General features: G+C 40.5%; 1 protein-coding gene across 2 annotated transcripts in view; it reads left to right on the top strand.

Annotated features, from left to right (window-relative positions):
* Positions 1-27,825, top strand: part of khdrbs3 (KH domain containing, RNA binding, signal transduction associated 3) — a 203,156-nt gene that overhangs the window by 159,539 nt on the left and 15,792 nt on the right. For both annotated transcript variants that reach the window (XR_012599499.1, XM_074686039.1), the window contains exon 7: positions 8,036-8,118. Coding sequence is in view for 1 of the 2 variants with exons in the window: in XM_074686039.1 (XP_074542140.1) it covers positions 8,036-8,118 (83 nt within the window). In the remaining variant the exon portion in view is untranslated. The remainder of the gene's footprint in view (positions 1-8,035; positions 8,119-27,825) is intronic.

Here is a 27,825-nt window from a genome sequence, read left to right on the forward strand (position 1 = left end):
GTAGCGGAGACGGTCAGAGCCGCTGTCCCTGCAGCAGGGGAGTGGACAGCGGGGCGTGGCCGTGTGGGCCAGCTCCCGGGACAGATGTAATCTGTTCCTTTGTCATTAATAGGAGAACAAAATTAAGAGACAGTTACACAGCTGGCTTATCCATTCAGAATACTATTGATCCACCTGCACTCCTGGTTTGTCATGGCCAAATAGCAGAACCTTTGGTGATATACTGTATACTCTCCTGGTGTCTCTGCCTCATCCTCCTTACAATAATGTACTCCATCTTTTTAGATCACGTTAAAAATAAAGACTAAAACAGAGAAATATGGGAAGTCACGGGTAAATCCTGAGTGACGTACATTTATTTTGTCTCTTTTTTCCTCGTCTTTTCTCTCCCTCTTTTCTTTGAATTAAATGAAATGAGAGAAGCCAGATATATACTCAGTATCAGATGTTAAGGCTGTTTATTGTTTAATTGTAAGATGTGCATCAAACTTCCAGCTGCCGTCAGGTTAACTTTCCGTTATGACAAACGGCTTTAATCTGACATCAGATGTGACGGGACGGTTAATATAGATATAAATGTATATGCTGGTTCAGACAGTTACATTAAATAGTGTTTGGAAACCTGCCTCTGAGGCTTTGCTGGCATGAGCGCACATGTGCGCCTGTCACCAAATTACAGCTGCGGAGCGTGGGCTCCGCTTTGCACCGAGAATAGACCAGGTTGGAGCTGGTGAGCTTTCAGCACACTTTCTGCACTTTTTTTGCCACGAAACTGTCACTGCGCCAACATGAATCTGCTGACACCTCCCCCTGGTGCGCCGTCAACTCCCCCTGGTGCGCAGTCACACCCATCTCTGCGCAGACAGTCTACCAAATTGTCAAATTGGCAGCGCACGGCGGTGTGCTGCACAAAATTAACACTGCTCGAGGTGCGCCAGGCTTGCGCCCCCTGCACTGCGCCACGAAATTAGAGCCCAATGTGTTAGTATGACAATGAACAACCTTGAATCCTTTAACGGTGTATTAATTTGTTTCAATATATCTATCTGTAGCTTGTAGATTGTCTTGTGTATCAGTGGCAAACAGTAATAGATTGTTCTATTTATTTAACTATTGTATCAAATTTAACAGGAGAATATTTAGAAGGCATTTAATGGAAAAAGAACAAAAACTACAGGCACCATATAAACCCTGTGCCTAGAGGACAGTATATAGAAACCAATGGATGAGTTGACTTTGACAGGATTCTCAGACGAAGCAATTTGAACACCGAGTCTGCAGAGCCACATGAATTTGCCTTTGTCTTCCCTCTTCATTTAATATTTATAACATGCTTGTTTTTTTGTTTTGTTTTCCTGCCTGCAATAGGTACGGTAAAATACAGACACCTTTTAAAGAGATTGAAATAGAACCATCCTCGGAGTTTTGTGACAAAAACAGCTATTTTTCTGACAAGAACAGAGACATTATTTCACTTTCAATCAGAATGACATCTCTTGCAATGCACCAGCTTTCTTCTTCTTCTTGGTTAAATCTGTTTGAGCTGTAAAGATTTCAGTCGAGACTTTGAATTAGCAGTTGTGTTTCGTGTCATTTTCTTATTCTGTAATTGAAACCTGTCTCTGCATTTGTTCTGTTTTTGGCAGCTGGTGGTCGTGTGGGAGAGTGAGACGCTCTCAAGAAAGGTGTCTGCTTTCAAATCATACAGTAATCATGTCTGCAGTTATTAATGAACCCTCTAACCTTGGAAACTACTTTTTTTTCTTTAGTCGCAGGCATTAATCATTCCTACTTTCAAAGATCAAGTTGTTCAAAGAGAAGATATCTGCACAAATGAACCATGGAGGAAGCCAAGAATAGAAATCAAGAGCAGTGTTGAATAGGGGCAAAGTGGAAATGATTGTTCTGCTTTTCCATATTTTACACATGGATATAACATAACTATACTGGATGTTCAGACTCAACGTGTGCAGATTTTCAAACCTCTACACATGCTGTAGAAAATCCTGTACTTGTCTGTAAACTTTTACTGTTCAAAAAATAGCACAAGATCTTTACAAGACTCGCTGAAATGATGAGGTCATCACATGAGGATCTCCTGGTTCATTACACAATAGAAGGACAGGTCTTAAACACCTCAAAATAGGCCTCCAAAGGTCTGACCAATCATAGGAAGCTAGGAGTCTTAAAGAGACAGCAGCATGTTATAGCAGCATATTTATATTTATTTTGTTTCATATTGTTTTTATCTGTAAATCATGTGAAGCTGCTATGGGGGTCAAACAGGGACATAAAAATGACTGAAAAAGTAAAATGGTGTTTTTTTTCTAGACTGTAAGTGCAAGTCACAAAAGTCAAAGAATGTGTCATAAAGAGGAGAAAATAAAACTGCACTGGACAGCAAGTCCCATTTATTTAGAATGATTTGGGTTTTTATTTCCAGAGAGACCAATTAACCTGTAACTTTGAGAAGTATTTGTTTATCGGGAGGTTTAAATATTGTCCCTACAGCATCTGTGACCATAGTTAAGTTTCAGTTTCTTTTCTCTTCTCTTCTCTTCTCTTCTCTTCTCTTCTCTTCTCTTCTCTTCTCTTCTCTTCTCTTCTCTTCTCTTCTCTATGAGCACTCCTCTCGATCACTTTACTCATGTACACTTTACCTTGCTCTACTGTGCATGAGCATGTGAGCGGAGTGGCCAAATTTGAAAAAGAGCCCAAAGTGGGATTTTTTTTTTTTTTTTTTTTTTTTTTTTCAGGAATGAGGAGGCGGAGTGGGGCGCTGTCCTGCTCAATTTTTCCTTGTTTCCACTCACAACTAGAGTCTGATTCATGCCCACATCTGGCCCAGTATCTGAATTCAAATATTGTATTACCCCCACCAACTTGGGGTGTAAGTCTTCAGTTAAAGAGAGGTAAAATGTGCATGCACTTATTTTTGGAGCAAGTGTGGACTAGAGACGCAATCTTTGTTGAGTGCTGAGCAGTAGTGGGCGGAGCGGCATGGTGGGACTTGAAGCAGGGAGCGACAGAGGCGGGCACCTCAGGTAGCCAGGAGCAGAAATACTTGCTGTCCCACTTCGCTCACATGCTCTCACTGTGAGTGTTGTTGGCTAAACCAGTGCAGTGTGAACTTAAATGAGTTCTACCAGATAAACGTTCTTTCTTTGAAAATGTAACAAGAGTTTTGACACTGTTGACTCTAACCACAGAAAACTGTCCACAATGAAGAGCAAAGAAGATGTGATTGAACTTTTATTTCTTTAAAACATGTTCTCAGGCACCGGACAGTGGGACCTGTCAGGCTGTCCAGGGCGGGGATAGAGAGCATCTATCAGCACACAGTGCAGTCAGGCTGTGGGGATATGGCATCAGTGACCCTGAGTGTCAAGAAATGTATCATTATTATTATTATTATTATTATTATTATTATTATTATTATTATTATTATTATTATTGTTGTTATTCCTTTGTATGAATTCAGCAGTCTTTTTCCAGTATAGTATAAGTAGCAGGACCAGCAAAGCCATGAAAAGTTGCAAGTAATAGTCCAGAAAATTCAGTCCTGGTGATTAGGGTATTTCAGGCAGATAATTTGCACATCTTTTGCCTTTGTTCAGAAAGTCCACAGTTTGATGAAAAATCAATAGTCAGCTGAAACATCCCTTTTTCTTCTTGTGAAAAGCGTTTCTTTAAATAAAGTTGCAGATTTCAGAAGTTGAGAACAATCATATCATCTGAGCGTAATCTTGGCCCGTTCCCGACCTTTAAATGTTATGTAAACAAGTCTAAGAGTCTTTAAATCAGTCTTCATGTACACTAAGAGCTTGTCAGCCTCCACTGAAGCTGGGGAGATCTCTTTCTTGTTTCAGTGAAAAGCCTGGCAGAAGAGCATGATTACTTTGAAAGACCAGTTTAAAAAGAGGAATGAAGAGGGATTAAACCGCTCGTTCTCTGCAGGAAAGAAAGCTTTGCTCATTTTGTTCGTTTGAGAGAAATAGTTTTCTTTTAATATCTGAACTGACTTCAGAGTAAAAATATCCATCTAGTACATCAAAAATAATGAAAACAGATTTTCTTTTGTCTTTCTAAATCACTCTGATACCTGTGAACAAGCTGCACTAACAATGGAAAAGCAGCCACTCTGTTTAGACAATATAAAAGTATAAATGGACAATAAGAAGTTTCATTTTTTCTTTTTTTTCATTTCTATCTTCCAAGGTTTTTTCTTTATTTGGCTCAGTCTTTGGGGCGGACTACTATACAGCCCTAAGAATATAAAAATGTCCATGATGTAGCCGTGCATAAGAGACACTTTATCACAAGCAGATATGCAAATACAGTTTGAGGCTCATAAAATGTAGTTCCATTTAGATGTGCTATTATTCTGTTTCACATTTTAAAAACAAATGCTGAATCAACATGTGTAAATTTCCAGACCCTGGTTTGTTGTTGTATCTCTCTGCAGGCTGCTCTGAGCAGCACGCTCAGTAAGTTGTACAAGAAGAAAGGAGGCAGAAACTTGTGGCTTTGGTTACTGTCCCAGCATTTTTATCAAACACTACCATCCTACTCTGTTCATTCAAAGAAAAGCCAAAACTATACCCCTCCATCTAGACTTAACCCAGGGTTAAAGTGGCACAGGCTGGATTATACTCCCAGGTACATTTTGTCTAGTGATACAGTTTGTCTTCCATTGTTCAACATTAATAATATATAACCAAAACTCCTTTTTCTTCTAGGAAAAACACTGCTTTTCATACATTATTAAAAGTAAACGCAAAGTACTTTGATTCAGCATTTCTTAGAATTCCCCCCAAAAAACATTATATCTATAGAGTCCATGAAGCCTTTAATATTTCAAATGGACTTATGTGTACAATTGTACATTGTGATGGACGTGTTTTGATCATGCTATGTTTTATGTACTGTTTGTATTCACAGTGGTTATTCCCCATCAAATCAAACACTTCATTGACTCTAAACCCTTTAGCCCAAGAGGGGTGAGGTTGGGGGTCTGGTCTGGAAGAGTCTATTTTACACCCCTGGGTATATTTGGGACCAGGCCACTTTCTACCCAAAGGTACAATCAGGTCTGGTCCAAATATATATTCCAGTAAAGTTTGGATGGTGGGTAATTTTGTCTATGACATCACTTGTCTCAGTGATGACAACTTTATAGGCAACAGTGGAGGAGGCTTCTGGACACATGAGTGTTTACTAGCTTGAGATAAATATAGAAGTTATTGATCTGGGAAATGTTTAAAACTGACAGTGAAACTAGTGTGTCTTTGTTTTTTAGTTTAAGGATTAGAGGCTACAAATGTTTACATTCTGTGGAGAGCCTTTCTGTATCAATCTATTAGTCACTTACACCTTAAACATTATTTTCTCCACTGATCAGTGGGGAACCTTCAGGGACTTCTAGGCCTTCAGAGAAGGCCTTAAAAAAAATCTGGACCAAAAAATATACGTATCATCTCTCTCTCTCTCTCTCTCTCTCTCTCTCTCTCTCTCTCTCTCTCTCTCTATATATATATATATATATATATATATATATATATATATATATATATATATATATATATATAATTTCTCATTTAGTTGAATAAAATACATTTAATACATCATGTAAGTTTTGAAATTAAGTGTTCTGCAAAGTTCACTTCAGCAATGAAAGGGTTACTGTCCTGAAACATGTTATCTCTATCGGAGCCCGGTTTGCTGGCTTGTTAAGTGGTTAGGACTTCACGAAGGCCTGGCTATGTGTTTTGGTTTGGAGAGAGACAGGAGAATTGACCAATCACGATTTGACTTTTTGGGGGGCGGGACAAAAACAGAGGAGCGTAGGCCTTCGTGAAGTCCGAACAGTGGGCAGAGTGGTGAGAGCGGTGAGAGGAATGGCAGAGGACAAGAGCGAAGTTGTGGCTAGCTTGGTAGCATTTTTTCAGCGTGTGCGAGTAAAAATTGCATCTGGTGGCGCTCGTGCGAGTGCTTACGTCGTAATACTTCATCTATCACGGGCACTGTAAGGGACAATTTGTTTTGAATGATTCCTCTCTTCCACTGGCACAGTCTGTCTCCTCCACCTGAACTCTCTACTGTTCTAGGTCTGCTGTAGCGTCTTTGGATCAAACCAACTAAGAGAGAGGGGGTGGATGGTTTTTGAGTTTCCGATATAACGCCCAAGTACGGGACTTGATTCACTTTCAAAAAATATTAGCAATTACAGGAGTATATTTAAAGTTGGGGGACAATTAGGAGAAATCATAAGCCAGGAGAACAGCCAGAAAAGGGTTTTAAAAAATGGGAGACTCCCTCCATATTCAGGAGTGTTGGCAGCCTGCCAGGACTCTCGATGGGTAAAAGTAACGAGTTTATGTATGACACAGATTGACAAAGATAAAAACCAAAGACATTTTCTTCATAATTTTAGGTTATTTAAGTAAGTTTTGTAAACTCACTTAATAATGTTAGTCATTGTTTTATGTAAAGCCTCTTTTTTATTTTCATTTTATTTATTCAATGAAAATGTTCTTTGTCAACTACTTTTTTCCGCGATGATTTCTTTTCTGGGCTGTGAGGGCTGAGGTGAAGGCCCAGCTGTAGTACTCACGGTTCGCCACTGCCACTGATTACAGTGTTGTAATAATAATCTTTGACAAACTCCTCTAAAAGCAGACTAATTGTCTTCATCCAGTGTCTCTGTGGTGGAAAAGGTTATAATTGAAAATTAGAAATCAAAGTGCGTGTTGGAAAGTGCTCATAATTACATCCCTTCTGACACCGCTCTTTGAGAACTGTTGCTTACATTGTTTAAAGAGGCATTCGGGGTCTTTAATATCGTCAAAAGTACAGTTGTTGACTAAACTTAGTCCTTGCATTAGCTTGGGGAATTGTTGACTTTGCAAAAGCTCTTGTAGCTGCTGAATTACAAATGCCAGCAGGGAGTTGAATTCCCTTCAAGCCATCTCTAGACAAATAGAATGGGACTGACAAGGACCTTCACAAAAACCAACAGACCTCCCACAAACATGCAAACAACAAAGGAATCACAAACAAGTCTTTAGAGCAGCCCAGTGGGATGAACAAGGCAAGGTTCCAGCATAGAAACATGTGTTTTGTTATGCACCTGCCATTTTATCTGGAGAAGGAGGAAGTATTCATGCAGCCGGTCCTCTGCGCTGAGGGTCACATGTAGTTCCTCCGTTTCCAGAGGATTAAGAATAAAAGAGCCAATTCAACTGCGGTCATTGGTAAAAGCATGTTTCTAATCAGGAATTAGGTCCTCAATAATAACATGGATGTGATGAGCATTTTCTCCATGTGCTAAATCTTACAGACATTCATTTCAAGCATGCAAATCAGGGGCAGATGGAATTAGCCAAGAAGTATGTGGGGGATGAGAGATGTGTCGCTAGGGGTCGACGCCTTTTGTGGAACATAAGTCCCATTTATCCCAAATTAGGACGGGTGCGGCACTGGTTCACTTTGATGTTCCTCTTGGCGGGGGCCTGGGTGGAGTGAGGAGGAGGGGGCTGGGGGTGGCAGATTGCTGGAGCACAAACAGATGTTCAAGGCTCATCCTTTGAGGTGGTGATGAAACGTTGCCTCAGCGAGAGTCTTTACATCCCACTGTCAGTCAGCTGACACAGAGACAAGGGCAGGGCTGCTGTCGTAGCTGCTGTAGCAACAGCACAGAAGCAGCAGTTTGACCTAAATATGTGCAGAGATGAAGGCTCCTATAAATTACAGTTCTTGTTTTTTTTTCTTTGTTGAGAAAGGGTTTGATTGAAACAGCATTTTAAGAAAAGGCTCCATACTGACAGAAATGATTATCCAGTTCCTGAACGGTGTCTGGGTCACAACTTATTGTAGCTTGCTTCAAGCTTCAAAGTTGGAAAGTGCAGCTCACAGGAGCTTTATGCTGGATGATGATAATGCACTGATTCTCTCATCAAATCCTTAAAATATTTGTTGTTTTTTTTTCCTCTTAACATCATCTAAGCGGCTGCATTCTGTCTTTGTGTTTCTGCAGGAATACGACGACGGCTACGGAACAGCTTACGACGACCAAGGCTACGAATCTTATGACAACAACTACAGCAATCAAGGACAGAAGTAAGTTGTTTGTTTTTCCACATAAGACTTTGGAAGCTCAGTATGTTTGTGAATGTGTTCAGATTCAACAGTTCTGCAGCGTACATTTTACACCCAGGACATATAAGAAAAACATGTTTTATTTCATGGACTTATGAGGGAAGCATCAGGGAGCAATGTGCACGTTTGACTCACAGGCTAAAAACTGTATGTGTCTGTCAACTACACTTATAGAGTCTCCTATCGATTGTGGATTTGACTCCTTAACTGATGCTTCACAAAGTTTGATTTCCAGACTCTCCCTTCAACATCTGTGAACAGAGTGGGCACTCCATAAGAGCTGAAATAAACAAATAAAGGAAATGTGAACATTTTCTACAACTTCAACATGACTTTGGCTCTTAAAAATGACAATTACACCCTTGCAATAATGTTGAGACCTAAGAAAATTATGAGAGAAACTTCTTTATATCTATTTAAGATATACTCTTATGTCCATACATTTCACTGTTAGTTCCACTAAATGATAACCTCAGACCAGAGTGCTTTAACTTAGAGTACGTAAGGTAAAATGACACATCAAATTGATCCTTTTAAACCAGTAGAATGGATCCTTTAACCTTATTATTTGCTTTTACTCCTTAAGCACTTAGCTTTTCTTGTGTATGACCCTTCAAGTAAACACATATTTCCAATGTAACGTACAGGAAACAAAGGGAATGAGTTTAAGTGAAACCGTCCTAAGCTTTCATCTTTCAATGTATTAACCTTGTAAAGCCTGACCCATAAAAAACCCCAGAAAATTATTTTTTGTTCTTTTTTCAAAATGAGATGTTTATTAACCCTCCTAACAAAAAAATCCACAAAAAATATTGCTATGTAATTTTGTTTATAGTATTTTTTTTGTATTTACTTTGATAAATTAGGCTGTTTTGCATTTTTTTTTGTAAAGTTTAAAATAAATTTGAATTTTTTTTTTTTTTTTTTTAGGATACGCATAAAAGTTTAGATAGTATCCTTTCTGCACCTTTTTGAAAATAAATGATGACTTTCTTGAGGAAAAAAAAAAAAAATGGGTGGGTGTTTTCATGGCAGCCGTGTGTCCAATACACTCTACTGACAGATAACGAACAATAAAGTTACAAAATAAGCGAAAGGAGTTAAGAAGTTGACATGTTTATCCAGTTCTCTTCTGTTCTTTATCTCTTTTCCTTTTGCTGTTTGTAAAAACAATATTGTTTGTGTATGTACTCCTGTACAAAACAGAAAAAAAATGTGCAATCCTACAAGAAAAGGCTCCCCAAAGCACACACATGAAGAAGAGGAGAGGAACTCTTTGTCAGGCTTCATGGAGACTTTTGTGATTACAACAAAACAGTAATACTGCCATGACAATAGAGGTTTTTGAAACTCATGTATCACATATGTGTTCTGATAGATGTTCTACAAAATAGGGTTAATTATGGCACAAAAATGAATGATGTTTTTAATCATCAACCAGTGCACAAACTAAGCCAAGCTACATATATCCAGCAATATCTCACGAAACTACATCTGGACTGTGCATAGGCTACTTAAAGCTCTGTCCAACTCTTGCAGCTGATGTCTTTAAAAGAATGAATTCATCAGGATGTGAGGGTTCAAAAAAGATCATATTAAAGTTTTAAAATGGTGTAGAAAAGAAAAAACAAGTGCAAAAAAATGATCAGAATGCAGAACGACAAATACTGTGGCCAAATGATATTTGCAGGTTAAAATAGTCTGTCAATGAAAAACAGTCCTGATAAAATCCAGATCCTGATCCTGACATAAAAAAACCCTGACATATTTAACCCATATTAAGCCCCCTAATGGAGAATATTTTCCTTGAGAAGCAGATTTTGACGCCCCTGGTTTAAGAAGACAACACTTATTAGAGTCTTTCTTCAGTAACAGAGCAGTTGTTGAGAAACCACCTGACTCTGCAGATGACCTCAGCCAGGCTGAGTATTTTAACTACCTCCAGCACATCGCTGTGGTCTTACAGCCTACAAGTTTACTGTTGGGCTCACTGCTCTCATCAACCTCTTTGCCTGGGCAGAGAGATAAAGCAACAATCTGTGATAAATAAACACTCTACAAAACCAGCCCAGCACCAACGGGAGTCAGGCAGAGAAAGAAACCAGCTGAGGAAGAGGAAGACGCTTAAAAGACGGAAATCTTTCTAAACATTTGGTGAAAACGAGCTGAAGGGAATAATTCTTCTTCTTAGAGTTAACAGAGTGCCACACGCAAGTCCAAAATGAATCCTGTTGTTCCTCCGCGTCTGCTCGATTTTTAATCGAGCAAATGTCTGGTAATAAATCCCCCACAGGATTTCACATAGATGGAGAAAAGTTAGCAACATATGACCAACTGCAAACATGAGCAGTCTGCTGTCGGCATATTTAACAGAGCAGACTGAGACAGCAGTGAAAGTGAAGAAACAGAATCTCTTCTACTAAAATCAACACAAGTGCATTTGCAAAATGATGAAGAGTCCACACAAGGAAAGAAAAACTCATGTCAGCAGTTTCCCAACAGCTTGGATCAGTGCATTAAGATACAAATGGAGGAAGTGGTGTCTGTAGATGTAAAGGACACGTTTATGTGGATCATTTGGAGGCGGTGGATTTGCTTCAGTCTCACCATTTGGGCTAAATGAAATGGAAGAGAATATGAGGTCAAATTGAGATTTTTTGGATTTAGAGCAGCTGGATTATGGTGCATGAGCTGTTAGGAGTCATCTGTGCTCATTTTCTGCCCCGTTTGAAACTCTTAAGAACACTTTCTGTTAATGAAAGTATTTTGTGAAGTGTGAAATGTTTTCACTGACCTTTAAGGGTGTCCTTTAAGGGTTGACTCAGACAGGTGGGATGTGACATTAAAATTCTAACTCCTGAAAGAGTCAGTCAGGGTGGAAGGAATCTCTCATTTAAGTCTCTGTTTTTGAATTCAAGTTCATATTTTATGTTTTTACAAGGAATCAGATGTTACTTGTTATCTTTGATGTATTTGGCAGAGATGAGACTGTCACTCATGTGCAAGTGACAAGCAAATACCAAGTCACTGTCGAAAATTATTATTGTGCGTATTTATGTTATTAAGTGAATCTTATGGGGCCTACATTTCATGGCTTTCAGAAACTTTCAGAATTAAATAAATAAATAAGTAAAAAAATAAATAGTTTAATCAGTAAAAAACAATATAACTTATGTCATTATTAATGAAGCAGTGTCCACTATGATAATATCAACACCTGGGTGTCTGGTGCCCTGCTGTCTGCCTGGTCGTCATATAAAAAAACGGAATATTGTTTAATGTCACATTTATCTTACACATATCTTAAGCTTCAATGAAGAGTTAACAGGATTTTCCTAAAAAGATAGAATGTCAACTTTTACATCAATAATCCTGCTCAGTCATCCTCTACAGACCTCTATAGGTGTATGTCAGTGTCTGTATCAGCCTCAACCCCTTCATCTGCCTGTATGTTGTTGCTTTAGCTGTATCAGGACATTTCTGGTCAGAGAGCAAGCATGGTTATATCAGCCAACCGCAACTACCCAGTGATCAAGTGACTTTTGTCGCGTCTCCACCAGGAAGTCTGGTTTGGTTTAGTACAGTTTGGCACAGTTTGGTACAGTTAAGCCTGATCCTGTTTGCGTTTCCACAGCAAACTGTGCCCATTCATGGTAGGCGGCGTGTAAGCTGGATACCGAAAGCCGCAGCTGCTAAATAATGGCGTGGCACTGTAGCAACGCGACACAGTTTACCCCGCAAAAAAATCTAGCGAAGAAGAAAAACGCGACACAGTAAACAAAGAGCACAGATGAAAGACATTCAGCATTTTGTCCTCTCTGTAACTGGCATGTAGCTCTTTGGTACAAAGTACAATCAAGCTTTGCTTTAGAGAAGTCTGTGTGTGCCGCAAAGAGAAATGCACTCGCATGTTTAGTGACGATTCTTTTGACCAATCAACGGTCTGCAGTGTTGTAGCTCCACCTTCCGAGAGCGGATCGGTTCAGTCTGGCACGAAAGGGTCCCAAAAAGTGGGACAGCTCGTCTCGGTTATTTGGGGATCTGTCCTGGGATAAGTCAGTGGAAACGCCACAAAATGCGCGCTGTACTGAGATGAACTGAACTGGTCTGCTTGGTTTTATTTTGGGGATTTTTATGCCTTTAAATGAAGAGCACAGGAAATTGGATAGAGCAGAAAACACGGTACGAATGGGGAACGACATGAAGGGTAACAGGCCACAGGAAGGATTTGAACCCAGGCCACCCACTTAAGGCAAGCCTTAACTGCGCCCCATAAACATAGCACCCAGAAAGACAAACCCAACCTAAGTCAAACAAAATACCAAAGAGTTTAAGCTTTTTCCCAAACAAGGGTGAAGCTTGGCTTGACTTTCACTCACTTTTAGGCACTTGAAGAGCAACACAGGCCGAAAAAGTCGGTATGTGTCAATAACCATGATTGGCTTGTGCTAACATGCCGAGTCTGGTGCAGTGAGTGTTTTCACAAAGTGACAGTGAGAGTCACCGGGTGTGCGCTGCTACTGGCACTGATCCGGGAATGGGCCCAGTTTGAATGTTGTGTTCACTAAGAGTAATAAAAACTAGTTTGATGAGCTATGTTAGCATTCATGTTAGCAAATATTGTCTTTCTAGGAGCGTTTTGACCCATTTGACAAGCCAATGAGTAAGACAAAGACACTTTAACTGTACGCTTTACTGAAGCTATGTTACTTTAAGGAAATGATAGCTTCGTAACAGCTGGCTAAAAGACACATTTACGTAGCTTACCTTTCTTAGTGGGTTTTGTGGTAACAGATGAAGTAGAATGACGCGGTGGTCATGTGACTGATTTTTGAGCTGCAGACTTTGCATACCACTGCTCTCTTCTTCATACCGTAATCAAAAACACAATCCTTGAACCCAAATTAAGTTATTGTTGTTCTACCCACCTCTATGACTGCTGCTTCTGAGCTGACACTGTAAAATCATCCAATCATTTTTTTTTTCAAAATAAAAAATAATTTCTAAGATAATCACACAAAAAAGGAAATATTTAAGTCTTTTTGAGTCATCTGTCTCTAATCTAAGTCTAGTCTCAAATTAAAGTCAAGTCTTTGATCAGTGTTTGTCTAGTAGGTCTCAAGCCTTCAAATTTGCGGCTAGAGTCCCCCACCTCTGTTAATGTGCATTTAGCTCACTGTGTTTGTCATGATGTAGGAAAAAAACGGTCTCCTCTTGGTATGTTGCTCCATTTAACAGAGGGTCCTGCACAGCTAAATGCAGAATATTGATTTCCTTATATCCAGGGAGCTATCACACTCTTCAAGCCGCACAAGGTCAAAGGCTTTCGCTCTGGTTTGTTGACGTCCCACTATATTCCATCAGCACACAGTGTGCAACATTTATGTACGCTTGCCTGTCTCACTTCAAAGAAAGAGTGATTGTCCCCGCGTTTAGTGTGTCAAAATATTGGATTGTATTGGCAGCAGCTGGAAAACTGAAGAGAAAACATCATTCTGTCCTCTGGCTTTTGTGAGCAGGGTGGTCGATGTTTTCTTCTGTCGAGGTGTCAGGATGTATGTCACCCAGGCTTCATCCATCTTTTGTGCTATCTCTGTTTTTTTCACTGGGCCAGATCACAACCCATACACACACAAACATGCACTCCTCGCCCTGTGTTACACACTGAGCAGTGTCTCTTGATGTGCTGCTGGTTAGGTGCAGAGATGCTCGCCGGAGGAGGAAGGCGGGCGGCGGGTGGGGGGAAGCCGGTCCGCCTCAGGAACCTGCAGCTATTTGTTTTAAAAGCAGCCTCGTGAATAATGGTGGGGGGGTGGTTGTTCTGCTGAAGGTGGGAGCGTGCAGGGGGGAGAAGAAGAAAAATGGAGTCCATCATGTAGAGGCTGGAGGCTGGGTTTACTCAAAGAGATTTTCATGTCTGTTATCAGGCAGGAGACAAAGCAACTAATAGGAGCCAGACATGGGAGCCTGCGCCTCCAGAGACAGCTGATTCACTTACTTCTCCTCTCATTTGAGCATCCTGTGTCCTGAATATGGTTGAAAAGTTACTCTTCCTGCAGGCTGATGTTGTGCATGTGTACATCAAGAGCTTAAACTAGTATTTCTGTGATACCATCAGCATTTGATTGAATACATTATGACGGGAAGTCCATAAATGTCTGTAAATACTGAAGGCAGCACATGGACTGTGTACAGAAAACTATCATAAGATGATTCAATTATTACGTCTAACAGAACGCAGTCAATCCTGCAACTGAAAGTCCTTTTGAGCTTCTCTTCACATTCACATTCACATTTAGCTTCCTGATGGACAAAGGTGCATTATTCTCACCGTAAGCTCGAGGAAAGTCAGAGCAGGTCCCAGCTGCAGCAGGGCCTCAGGGAGAAAGAAGGAGAGAGTGTGTGTGCCTGTGCCTGTGTGTGTGTGCGAAGAGGAAGTCTACTAACAATGTTTCTCGAAGCCGAAGGAGCTCCCAGTCACCAATCTGCGCTCTGACTGCATGGCAGGATTTCAGTTGCCGGAGGATAACAAGCAGAACAATTTACAGTCTCTCTGTCAGGGTATTACCCCGATGGCTTATGCTAGAAACAGGCCTGCCATTTGTGAACACAAAGGGAAGGAAGAGGCTGCTTATAAAAGGCCTGCGCTCTTAAAAAAAGACCGTAATGCTGCATCAGTGGATTCTCTGAGACTTAAATTAATGCTGAGATATGTTTTCATAACAGTGGAGTAAATTAAGCACAGGACGATTGTTCAAAGGGGGGATGTCAGTCAGGTAATTATAAACCCTTACCGCCTTTTATTACGCGATGATGAGTTTGTTCTCCGGACGACCTTGACAGTCGTCAGTGGACCGCCGCACAAATCCTGTTTAAATCAATGTCAAATAAGAGAATGAGATAAAACATCCATTCCTCCAGAAACAGGAAGCTCAAATATTTGTCCACATAGAGAATATTAGCTCACATCCACATCATGCTCTGTGTGTACACACCCCTGGTCAAAATTTGAAGACTGCAAATTTACATTTTTTACTGTTTGATCTTAGAAAGGTCTAAGTAGATTTTTAAAATGCAAAAAGAAGAAATTAGAGAGAAAAAACCTGAGTGGGAAATTTAATCCCAACAACAATGAAACTGACACAGTCTGTTCATCAGCTGATCAAAAGTTTAAGACCACAGCCTTTAAAAGACAAAATCTTTCTGTCAGGCATTCTCTCTGTCATGATGTCCTGATGGCAAAGGCTAAAAATCTTTCTCACTTTGAACTTCAACGGATTGTTGAGCTGCATCAGCAAGGCCTCTCACAACACGCCATCCTTGCTGAGGTTGGACGAAGTAAGAGCCAACTGCAGCCCAATAACCATCAGACGCCATCTGAGAGAGAAGAGCTTTAAGAACGAACGTCTTTGAAGACCTCGTCTCCTTCAACATCACAAACTCGCCGTTTGGACTTTTTCAGAGAGCAGCAAACATAGGACACTGAAAGGTGAAGAAAGTTTGATTCTCTGAGGAGAAAAAACTGAACCTTGACGTCCTGATGGCTTCAACATCACTGACATGACCAGGAGATCCCACTGGAGATGTTTTCATAGCGGCACAGTGGAGGAAGCGTCATCATCTGGGGCTTTTCCTTCAATGGACCAATGAAGCTTCAGGTTGGTCAGGGGCGTCAAACGGCGGCTGGCTCTGTGGAGATGTTGCAGGGGGCCTCCTTCATGACTGAGGGCCCTGGTCTGTGTGGGAATGACTGGGTTTTTCAACAGGACAACGCTGCAGGTCACAATGGGCGCCTGACAAAGGACTTCTTCCAGAGGAATCAGCTCACTCTTTGGACCACCCTGATGTTCCCCTGATCTAAATCACTCTGACAACATTTGGGGATGGATGGAGAGGGGCATTCACAGAAAGTGACATCAGGTCCATACAGGGGATGATCCTCCATGAAGACACCTTCACCACTTGGAGCAACGTTCACACAGCCTCCTGGAGACACTCCAATCAAGCATGAAGAAACAGTTTTGTAATGTGATCACCAAGAATGGTGGAGTTACCTGTTATTACTGAGTACTTACTATTTTGACTTTTTTTTTTTTTTTTCTTTAACTATCATCTTAAACTTTCGATCGGCTGATGACCAGCCTTTAGAGTGCAATTTTGGTTTTGCCATTAATTCTTGCTCAATTGTTGCTTGTATCACTTCCATTTCTTCTTTCTGCATTTTGGAAATCATCTTAGAACTTTCCTAAGATCAAGCCGTGCAACATGAAAATTCTTGCAATTTTTCAGCTGGTCTTATAGTTTTGATTGGGTGTGTAACAATGATAAGTGTAAAGAAAAGCAGATTTTTTGACATGGTTGGCAGAATTCATGATTATTTTTTTGACATTTCTGAAAAACATTTAACATGTTCATCCACTCATGTTTTTAAACCAACTTGCTATCTTAAAGAGGGAATGTTGTAATAATAATAACATTTTTTGTGGGTGCCTTTCATGACACTCAAGGTCCCCTTACATAGCAAAAGTAAAATTTTATAAAAACAAGAACATAATCAATTACATAGCAAAACAACAAGCTGCAGAAGTGAGGATGGTGTGGTCAGACAGAAAAGGTTAATCAAAACAAATGAGTTTTAAGGTGGAGATTTGAAGGTGGCGAGATAGGTAATGTTCCAGATGGTTTGAGGGAGAAAGTTTCAGAGACAGGGGGCAGCACAGCTGAGAACCTGGGATCCCATCAAGGATAGATGGGCAGGAGGTGTAGAGAGGAGCATGGAGGAAGAAGATCGGAGAGTCCTGGAAGGTGTGTAGGTGAGAAGGATATCAGAAAGATATGGCAGTGCTAGGTTATTAATAGCCGTGAAGGTGAGGAGGAGAATCTTGTAGTGAATTAGGTCTTGGATTGGTAGCCAGTGCAGATGGTGAAGAACAGGAGTTCTGATCCAGTTGGAGTTTATGGAGAAGCTTGAGTGGTAGACCAGATGGGAATTGCAAAAGTCTAAACAGGAAGTGACCAGGGTATTGACGAGGATGTCAGTGCTGGTGGGTGTGACAGAAAGGCAGAGATGGTTGATATTGCGAAGGAGGAAATTTGCTGACTGAGTGATGGTATTGATGCAAGCTTTTTTTAGTCTGTCTCCCTGGGGCCTCTCTGGTAGCCTTTTCTCTCACTTGTGTTTCAGAAAATCCTTATTTCATCATCTGTCTGAAACACTTTGTTGAGCTGCTGTCTCTTTAAGGCTCCTACTTCACAAACCCCCTTCCTTCTGATTGGCCAACTCTCTAAAAAGTCCTGTCGCGGGTGGAGCTTTAGGCAGACCTTGTTGTTTGAGGCCCGGTTCTCTGGTTAGGAGATCCTTTTGTGATGACCTCATGGTTTAATTGAGCCTTGGTGTGTTTCCTTTGTCACGAGTCACGACAGGCTGGCTTTTAATGTAAACCCTTCCCTGCAGAGCAGTTATGAGTTAGAGGTACACACATGCCCATATTTAGAGATTAGGATACACTCGTCCAAACTGCACAGAAACTCTCCTCAGACTAACGCTCATGTTTAACTAAAATGCAGAGCTGGAGTACTGTACACACAGCATTTGTTCTCTCACTGTTGGGCAGTGGCAGTGATTAAATTTGTACTGTTCTCTGCTGGATTTAAGTGGAGCAAAATGCTGTTCTTGTTATAGGAACAACTGCCAAATTAGACAAGACATTCTGCGTAATTATACTGTACACAGTCTGTCACACTGAGCAGCCAGAATTGAGTCATTTAGACATAATTCAATTTGAAAGGCAAATAAGGCGTTCATAGTCCTAAGACATGAGACTGGAGCGAAAAAAGATGTTTTTGATACCCTGAGGACATTTTGCAACATTTCCATGTTTCAGAAGAGAGCAGACGCCTGGGGGAACCTGGTGGAACACTACCTCAGTGTGACAGCCATGGCAGTGGGTCCGCCACTTCCCAGATCACAGCCTCCTCTTAGCGTGTTTATACAACACTAAGCACTGAGCCGTCATCTTTTCTGGAGAGGCAGCAGAGAGCGTCTTCTCAGGAGAGCCATCTGAAGCTGCAGCACGTCGGTACCGATCAAACGCTAAGGTCAAGGAGGCTGGAGAGGGCTGCGTGTGTGCAGAGGCCCTTTAATTTTATTAGCAGAGAAGGTGACGTCTCTGTAGGGAAATGAGAAGGATGACAGCTGTGGCACAGCCCTGGCTGGACACTTGGGGAGGTCACAGCGAGGTCGTCTCTCGCAGCCCGGGTGTGATCAAAGCGTTATTTCATACTTGACACCTCGGAGACTGCTGGCTGCTGACACCTCACACCTACTCGCGCATCTTGCTTTGGTATATCGTAGGCTGGATCCTGGAGGCTTGAGGGCACAAGGCGAGCCGTGTGACAGTGTTTTAAAGGGCAGACGCATCCCTGAGGAACAACTGTAAATCTTAGTACAAGGGACGGCTAAAGAGAAAAAGGAGAGTGGCTGGATTTTTTATGTTTGAGGGAGTCACTGCTTAGAGAGACACAAAACTCCAGGAAGAAGTCCCATTTCAAGTCAGAAAGACAACTTAGAGTTTTAATAACATAAAAAAAGCCTCTGATAGAGCTGCGAGGAATGATGTATGAACAGTTCATCAGGAGGAATTCCTTCAGAGAACAATATCAAAGCATTGTAACCTCCCCGTCTTTAATGTTTTATCTAATTCTGAAAATACAGGCAGACAAATATCACCCAGAATGCAACACAAACAAAGGACTGAGTTAGAAAGAGAAAAACTTCAGAAAATAACATCAAATAATTTAGTAATAAACACTGGATACAATAAAATAAGTAAGAAGCAGAGCAGCTGGAATGGATTTACATCAAATGATGATCCCCGTTTTGGTCAGTTGAGCAGCCCTGCAGTTTAGCAGCTGGAGATTTCACTTCATTAGTTAAAGTTTGTGACAAAAGATTCAGTTCAAGACCCACAATTATGCATTTCACTTCCGTCTAAAGTTTTGTGAAAGCTTAGAGGCTGTGCGTAGGTGTGTTGAAACTTTGAGCTGTAAGCCTTTGTCAGCACGCCTGCTCACAATGACAAACATAATATGCTGTGTTGAAGCAGGCTGAAAGCAGGTTGAAAGCTATGAATGGAGTATAAAGAGAGTCAGACACGTGTGTGGCTGTAGCTGTGAAAGCATTTCAACATAAACCAAAGAATGTCAACCTCTAAGTGTCCCTTGAACAAAACCCTAAGATTACTAAAGAAAGGCCCACTCTTGGGGAAGCATCCTTAGGCCAAAAGTGGCTCTTAGTGACGTCATTCTTGGAAAAATCGTAAAATTCCTTGGGTTTTTAATATTTTTCTCAAAACTCTTCCTCAGTAAGATAAAAAATATTTTCAAAGCGTCTTAAGCCTCAAGAGAGCTCCTAAGGCGTTAAACTGCTATAAGGAGGGAGGAAGGAAGATGTTAAGATGCCTTTGCATTGGCCAGTACGTCCACCAGGGGGGTCAGCCCAGAGTCAAAAGTTTATGACAACGAAACTCAAAAACAAGCATGGCAACTGTGGAGGAGGTATTAATAATGTTCTGCTTGCATAAAAGACCTAAACGAAGCAGCGTTGTAGCAGGCGATGGTCGGTGAGGCTATTAAATACGGCACGGAAGTTCTGCCATTGTAATTTCTTCTTCGTGTCTCATGAAGGCCCGTTTACACAACAGCGTTCCATCTAAAAACGCTGAAAAAAATTGTGTTTACACAGAAACGCCGAGAGACTGAAAATGCTGTGGTAAGCATGCCAGGCCTGTAGGTGGCGCTATAACTGTCTTGTCCGGAAGCAGCTTTTGATAGATTTCCACTAAAGTAGAGTTGAGCCGATCATCTGGTGTATTGGTGAATACTAAGAGCTAGGGGTGTAACAGTACACGTATCCATGCCGAACCGCTCCATAAGGCAATTCGGTTCGGTACAGTGCTGTATTCAAAGGAGTACAGTAAGTTTATGTTAGCCGCTGCACATGGCTCTTTAATATTCACGTGAGTACTTGTCTATGATTGGCTGAGCAGGGAAGGCGTTTTAGTATTCATGAGGAAAGTGGTCTGTGATTCATGCTTTGCGATCATGTGCATATCATGTGGACGTGACGTCTCACAGTGAGCCAATCAGAAGATGAATATCAAAGAGCTTCTGTAGCCACAGGAGCTTGTGTCTGAATTGTGCATCACGGCTGCTGCTAACAACCAACCGGAGCTTGAAGAGCCCCCCCCCCCCCCCCCCCCCCCCCCCCCCCTCCCTCACTGTATAATGGCAAGTTTTTGGTTTAATAAACATGCTAAACAAGCAAATGGTTTTGCGTTGTTACTGTACCGAAAATGTACCGAACTGTGAACCTAAAACCAAGGTACGTACTGCAGTGTGATTTTTGTGTACTGTTACACCCCTACTAAGAGCAGAAGCAGAGCAATAGATGTGCAAATCAGCTCAGTCAGTAGATTCAGTAGATTGAGCAGCACAAGCTCAACATGGTAGACCGTGAAGATCATAACAACGGTACTGTTATCTTGTTGTATGTGCTCGCAGTAAGTGGAGTGTGAAGTCAGCGTTTTCACTGGAAATGCCAGCTAACTGTATACACGGCAGCTGTGTTGGCGGCGTTTCAGAAAAATCCCATTCTAGAGGTCATTCTCAAAAGTTTGAGCTTAAGGTCGGCTAAAACGCTGTTTTCGTGTAAACCCGGGGCTGAAAAGCAACAAAACTTTTGCTTTTCATCCTAAGATCATTGTCGTGTAAACGGCCCCTAAAGCTTTGCATCGGGTGGTAACAGCAACACTGCCCCCATGGTTTCCAGTGGTACTGCTCCGTTTGGTCCATATCCATAAGCTTCATGGAAACATGCAGAAATATGGCTAAAATGAACGCAGAGCACAGACAGAAAGCTCTGTCCGTATCCGTACGTAACGTTGAGCATATATGGGCCTTAAGAGAGGTGAAGCCTCATAAGCCAAACATGCTAAACACAGTTTCTGCCACTATAGACAGCTGTGTAGCTGCTAATCCACCCCCTAAACAGTCCAGTAAAGGAGCATGAGAAATTTCTAACATTCATACAATTATTGATATCAGAGTAAGTGATATCAACAGCCATAGCCTTCAACACTGTTTGAGAATACCTTTGCTTGTGGGCTGCAATCTCTGCTCTGGCTTCTCACACTTGTGGTTTGTGAGCACAAAGAGCAGAAACAATGCATTGATGTTGACAAGAATTTCTTCAAGGATCCAGGAGCACAACTGGTTGAAGCTTAGGTTGATTTATTGAAATAAAAGTGAGAACACAAAGTCACAAATAACAAAGAACAGGAACAAACAAAAACCTCAGTGAGTACTGAAAAACCTAAGAGTCACTAAATAACTTAAATTCACAGGTAAGCCTTGCCAAAACTTACTTGAAGTAAATAGAGTTCAACAGGAGACATTTGATTAATTGCATGGCAGAACGAGACGAACAGACACCGGACAAAGAGGGACACAAAATAAAGCCAGACAGGACAACTACAGACCAGATTGAACTACAGGATGTGAGATTAACATATGAGATGAGACATAACAGATTTGTAGGGCGATGAGCTCCCAAGTCTGCCTCTTCCCTCATGCTGTGATCCAGGGACCCAGTTTCCCTCTTAACACTCTTTTATTCTCCTTCACAAGCTGAGCCAACAGCAGGCTCTGCTCTGTGACTAGTTGAGCTTTCGAATTCTGTTCTTGTCCATTTCGTTCGTTGTTTTGGTCGTTCCTACAAACAAAACCGCTCTTTATAAGGACACCAGCAATCACAGCAGAGTCTGCGTCCACCATTAAAATTAAACACATTGAGTAGTCACATGAGCAGCATGGACAGTAAACTGAACAATAAGCAAATCAGTATAATTAGCATGTGAATGAGGTACGCTCAACATTTTGAAGCTGAGTCACTATTAATTTAGCTGAGTTTAATCATCATGATATAAAACTGATTTAACCATTACACATTTCTTAGTACAGTCTGAGTTACATTAATGAAGTGATTTTTTTTTTTTAATCTTTTTCCCTTTTTATATCAATCACAGCTTTTAGATACCTGCACGTTCCAAACTATTTACGTTTCAGGCTTTACCCATGGAGTTTAGGAAATAGCATGACACAGTTCAGAAGATGGAGATCACCACTACAGCAACAGAGGTAGGGAGAAATTAAGCTGTGTTATTTGGCAGAGGGTCAGCCCTATGTAGCCACAGCCCAGAAATCGTCACAGTTTCAATCATTCCAAGAAAAATGAAACAGGCTGATTGAAAAGGGTTTGGGCAGATTTCCTCATCCTCATCATTTCCTCAAGTCGAAAAAACAAAACCAGATTGAGAAGAAAAAAATCTTAAAAACATGGGAGCATAGAGAGGTGGGAACATGGGCACACTCTTTTTAAACCTGTCAGCAGCAGATGTGACAAACCAAACTACAGAGCTCCCTCCAACATGAAAACTGCATCCACAGACTCAGGCCTTGTGTGGGATTTTATCACACCCTCAACCCATGTTCAAACTGATAAATGCTGATCCCTGCGTGAGTATGAGTGTACATCCATTCTGAGGGCCACTCTGCCTCAGTAAATATGGAGCCGTTATTATAGCAGCTTCATTTTCAGGTTAATTAGCCTGTTAGCTCAGTCACTTCACTGGCGTCACATAATATATGAATTTACTTTTTAACACTCAATTGGCCAAGCGTTACTTGTTCATATTAATGAGTATTATGTTGTGTGAGAAAAGTTAGGCATGTCCTGGCAACCTGTGCCTGTGAGTCACAGTTCAGGGCATTAAAACTTCACAAGGAGTCTTAGTTTTTATGCATGTGTTGATCTCAAAAATGGCAGGAAATTATGAACTGTGGCAGCTTTTTTAGATTTGGTCACATTTTTGTGCTTTGTGCCATTTATAGTTTTGGGCAAAATACCTAAAATTATACCTTTAGTGAAATAATTGATCATGGACTCTCCTCGCATTTGATAAAAGTGGAGTTATAAAAGGAAAAATCTTATCAAGTGTTTTTGGCTTATTTAAGATTTTTTTTTTTTAAATGTGTTTTTATACTTGGTATAAGCCATATTCAACTCACCAGTCCAGAAAAAATGTCTTGTTTTTAAGTTATTTAAAGACAATAATGAGGTCTGACTTGTTTGTAACAAGTAAAATAATCTATATATTTATTTATTTATTTTTATATATTTATATATAATTTTTTTTATATATATTTTTTTAATCTCTTTAAAACAGTAATAAAATCTTGATGCAAGTAACTTTTCTCTTGTTTCAGTGGCAGATTTTTTTCACTTTTTATAAGCAATTCAGACCTAATTTTTGTCTTTTAACAACTTGAAAAAAGACATTTTTCTAGACTAGTCAGGTGAATCTGGCTCATATTAAGTTTAAGTTTTCAAAAACACTTAACAAGATATCAGTGTTTTTGCAGTGTGATCCTTACTGTAAGTCATGTCAAAAGTAAATGCTTGTTCTGTGAAAACAATGGATCTATTTTTAATCTTTAATTAACATCAATAGCAAAAACCAAACATATGCTCATCTGAATTTTTTTTTTGTGTATGAACCATTTTGTCTGTCTCAATGAAATTTAATGTTGCCAAACATCTATCCTCGTAATTTTTATCAACAAATTCAGCACTGCTGCAGAACTGTAGCAACTCATTTGTGGATTCATGTGAACGCTTTTACTTATTTTATCTATTTCAGGTCTGTTTGCATATTTCTGGATCAATTCACAAATATTGGTGGATGTCTGCACGGAGTTGTGACTCTTTCTATGCATTTGTAAATCATTTTGCACATTTACAGATACCGTTGCTACAATAGCTCCAGATCTGTTAGTAATTAGATGGAAAAACTCATGTGATTCATTCATCATCTCTGCCTTATTTTCACCTCGCTCCTATCTATCATCCACACGAGGACCACAGGATGAGAAAATCTCCCGATAATTGAGGAGTTTTTTTTCTGCTCTTATGCCACAAAAGAAGTATGTTAGCAATCATCTCTGCAAAAAAACGTGTTCAAACACAGTTGGAACGACACATTCTTCAGCGTGACTTCATCACTGCGACTTCTTTGAGGTTTGCTGATGTTGTGTGTGCACCCTGAGGCAGACAACATCCATTTAGTACAATAGAAATATCAGTGTGTTTGTGGGATCTTAGCACAGATTGGCTGTGTTAGCTGTCTGCCTCTGAAACGCCTGCGGTGCCTCACAGATGCTGGGTACCTAGATGCTGTTTTCGTGGTACACAGCCTGTCAGGGTGAGTGACAGGTGCTGTGGCGGGAATTAGACTGTCTGAGGGGAAGGGGGGCGGGATTTACATCAGTCTTCCTCTCTATCCGTCCCTGTTCTCTCTCAGCAAACAAAAGCTTCAGAAATGTAATGTCCCTTCAATAAAATATAACAAAGTCATGCACAGATGTAGCGCTTTAACAATAAGATCTGCTTTAAAAAATACTGACTCAACTTGCTCATGCAGATTTTCCCTGGAGCACTTCTTTCCCAGAATGCATCAAAGTGGCATAAACGGTCATTTTAAAGCCAGAAAGAAGTCTCATTTGTGAAGTCAAATCTGTGCCACGGAGCATTTTGTCAGTCTTTGTCGCGCTCCAGCAGGGGGTCGGCATTGGAGATAGCTCTGCAATCAGCCACCACAAGAGCAATCACCAGTGTATCCATAAGGAGTTCTTCCATTTGAAATTACGTCGGCTTCATTTCACAGAGAATGACCAAAAAAAAAAGGGATAGGTAGTGCGGCTTTTCTCCTCTCTCCACTTTCATTGCATTGTGTCTGTAAAATCACTGCTGCGTCTGTAAAATCAGAGCATTCTGTGTGGGGGCAATTTGTCAGGATGTTACCTTTTTATTCCTGTGCCAAGAATGAATGAATGAAAAAAGCCTTTTTCAAAAGAAGCATCCAAAAAGTCATTTAAAGAGAGTCAGGATGAGTTAAAACGTGCGAGAAACAGGCGAAGAAAAGAAAAGCCGCCTCCAACCCCTCCACGTATTACCTCCACAGCTACTCCTGATGTCCTACTAGATTCCTCCTAATCTATCACAGAGGACCAGAAGAGTAATGACGATGTAAGAAAACAAAGTCCACCAGGGACGTGTACTACATCATTCAGATTTAACACCACCATCTGTTTCCCGTGCCCAGGAATGGCAACATCAGTGCTTACGACAAAGCATTTACAGAGATGACAGATGATCCGGAGAGGCAGGGTCTCTTTACCTGTGGTGGGAAAGTAGGCTGGGATCAGAAGCTGGATGACAGAGACACACTTATCCCATCCATGTAGTATTAACGCAGCCCGTGCTGTGTGGAGGGTTTTTTCCTTCTTGGCCCATGAAGTTTAGGGAGACGCAGGCCAGCGGTCGCCCTCTGCTAATGAATGTCAAATCAAACGCTGACCTAGTTAGAAAGCCAAGGCTCTTTCACACCTATGACAGGGCCTATCTCCAGTGAAATCTGAGCACCCCAGGGGGCTCATCTCCTGCTTGTGTTGCAGCTGCCAGCTCTGGACTTCAGACAAGGCGAAGCTGTGATATGGAATCAATAAAGAAGAAGGTATTAAATATAAAGTGGAGGAAGAAGAAGGTGTTTTCACTCCTCTTTTTTACCTCTTTAAGGTAGAGGAGTCTGATATGTGGGAGGTGAGCAAAGGTTAAAGAGTAAGTGGCTTTTTTCCCAACAGATTCCACAATTTTATTTGAAGATGAAGCTTTTTTACGGAAACCTAAATTTGAAATTAAATCTTTCAAAACAATGTAAGAGTCAGTGCTTATGCTAAAGATATGTACTGTATGAGGCTGCTCACAGACGGTGTATTGTGTCCGTTTTCTTTCTTTGCATTGTCCTCTGAGCTGAGAAAGTAGCTTTATGAGATTTAAAGCTCCTTCTGAGTCGTGTCTGAAAAGCTTCATTTCAGCTTCGGTCCTTGAGGGCTCCTGCTAACACTTTAGAGACCAGCATTTCAGAAGCCTCCTCCACTGTTACCCAACATTTTGACTTAATATCATGATCCTTTTTCGGGCATAGTCACATTGTAACTAAAGCTGCCTTTAGATTCACTTCTTCATCTACAGGGGGCGCCAAAATCTGCACAAACAGAAAGTTCCTTACAGGGGCTTTGATTGACCTATGGCTAAGCCCCGCCCCCACCACTCACTTAAAAACCAATGAACATTTAGTAACAGGTGCTATGGCAGGTGTCACAGTCACAGAATGCTATTGATGATTTTTGGAGACAGAAAGATCACAGATCATCTTTCAGTCCCCAAAAGTCTCTAAAGTCCACACTGGAGGAAGATATGAATCATTTTATTCTTGACAAGGTCGATAAAAAGCATCTGGTTAGCATCAGCATCTCAGACAACAAAAGAGGATCAGCATTGGTCAGGACAAAAATATAACCTCCTTTTTACCATCTTTACCCAGAGTGTGTCTCTGTTAGTTTGAGCTACAGTATTTACACTGTATCATTCTGCACAACTTTTGACAACCTTTGTTATCTCAGTTATTACAGATAAGTTAATGAAGCTAAAATCCAGAAGCTAACATTAGCTTAACTAGAGCCCTTTGGACAACAGCTAACAATGATGTACCATCACCAAAGAACAAAAACTAGAACAAACAGGCCAATGAACTCCCAACAAACAAAGAGACATGATGAACAACACAGCTATGAGTTAACATTATGCTAACTTTAGCTGTGTTAGTGTTGGTGTTAGTGTTAACTTTATATTTCTTTACAGCAAAGTCACAATCTGCTGCCTCAGATACGACGTCAGCTGACCTTAGAGCAGATGGAGACATCCTTCTTCATTTGATTCACACAGAGCTGATGTTTCTTTACAGCACAACTTTATCCAAAGAAGACACTTTACTCTGTTCAGATGTGTCACTGTCACCCAGCCTCTCAGGATACTTTGTGTCGGAGTTGCATATCCCATGAACACTGTTAGACCATATTTTAAACTTTTAAATCTCAGAAAATTCTCATGAAACAGAACAAAAAACTGACTTTCTGCAATGCATTTCAATGGATGGAGGTTGTCTGACTGTATGGGCTATATGCACCGTGATTGGCTCATTGTGCCTGAGGGCGGGACTAAGGTCATTTGAGATTTTAGGAGAAGACTATCTTGATAGATTTGCAAAAACTGGTGTCAAAATATTGTGGTAATTGATTGGCCTATTTATCTATCTTTCCTTTCTTTCTTTCTTTCTTTCTTTTTTTTTGTTGTCTTTTTTAAGAAACTTAAATGAGATACTTAACAGCATCAGATAAAGTGATGAATAAAAACATATAAGAAGCAAAGGGCTGAAATGGAAAAATAAATAAATAAATAAATAAAAATTAAAGGAACAAGAGCAATTTTAAATTAATCATATGCTAAGATTTATATTTATTAAAATTTAATAATTAAGAAATTGTTCATGGATGTTTGAAGGATGAAGAACAAGCAATAAATCATCAATCAGTCATCAATGAACTATAAAAAAAAATCATTTTTTTTGTCAGGATTTTTCAGGGGTGTATGTCTTAGAAAAGCCTTGGTGTCATAAAATTCACATGTTAAAATCGGTCATTTCATTAACAGTG

The sequence above is a fragment of the Halichoeres trimaculatus genome, unplaced genomic scaffold (genome assembly GCF_033239565.1).
Source record: "Halichoeres trimaculatus isolate MK-OKI-2021-1 unplaced genomic scaffold, fHalTri1.1 fHalTri1_scaffold_14, whole genome shotgun sequence".
In the NCBI taxonomy this organism is placed as follows: domain Eukaryota; kingdom Metazoa; phylum Chordata; class Actinopteri; order Labriformes; family Labridae; genus Halichoeres; species Halichoeres trimaculatus.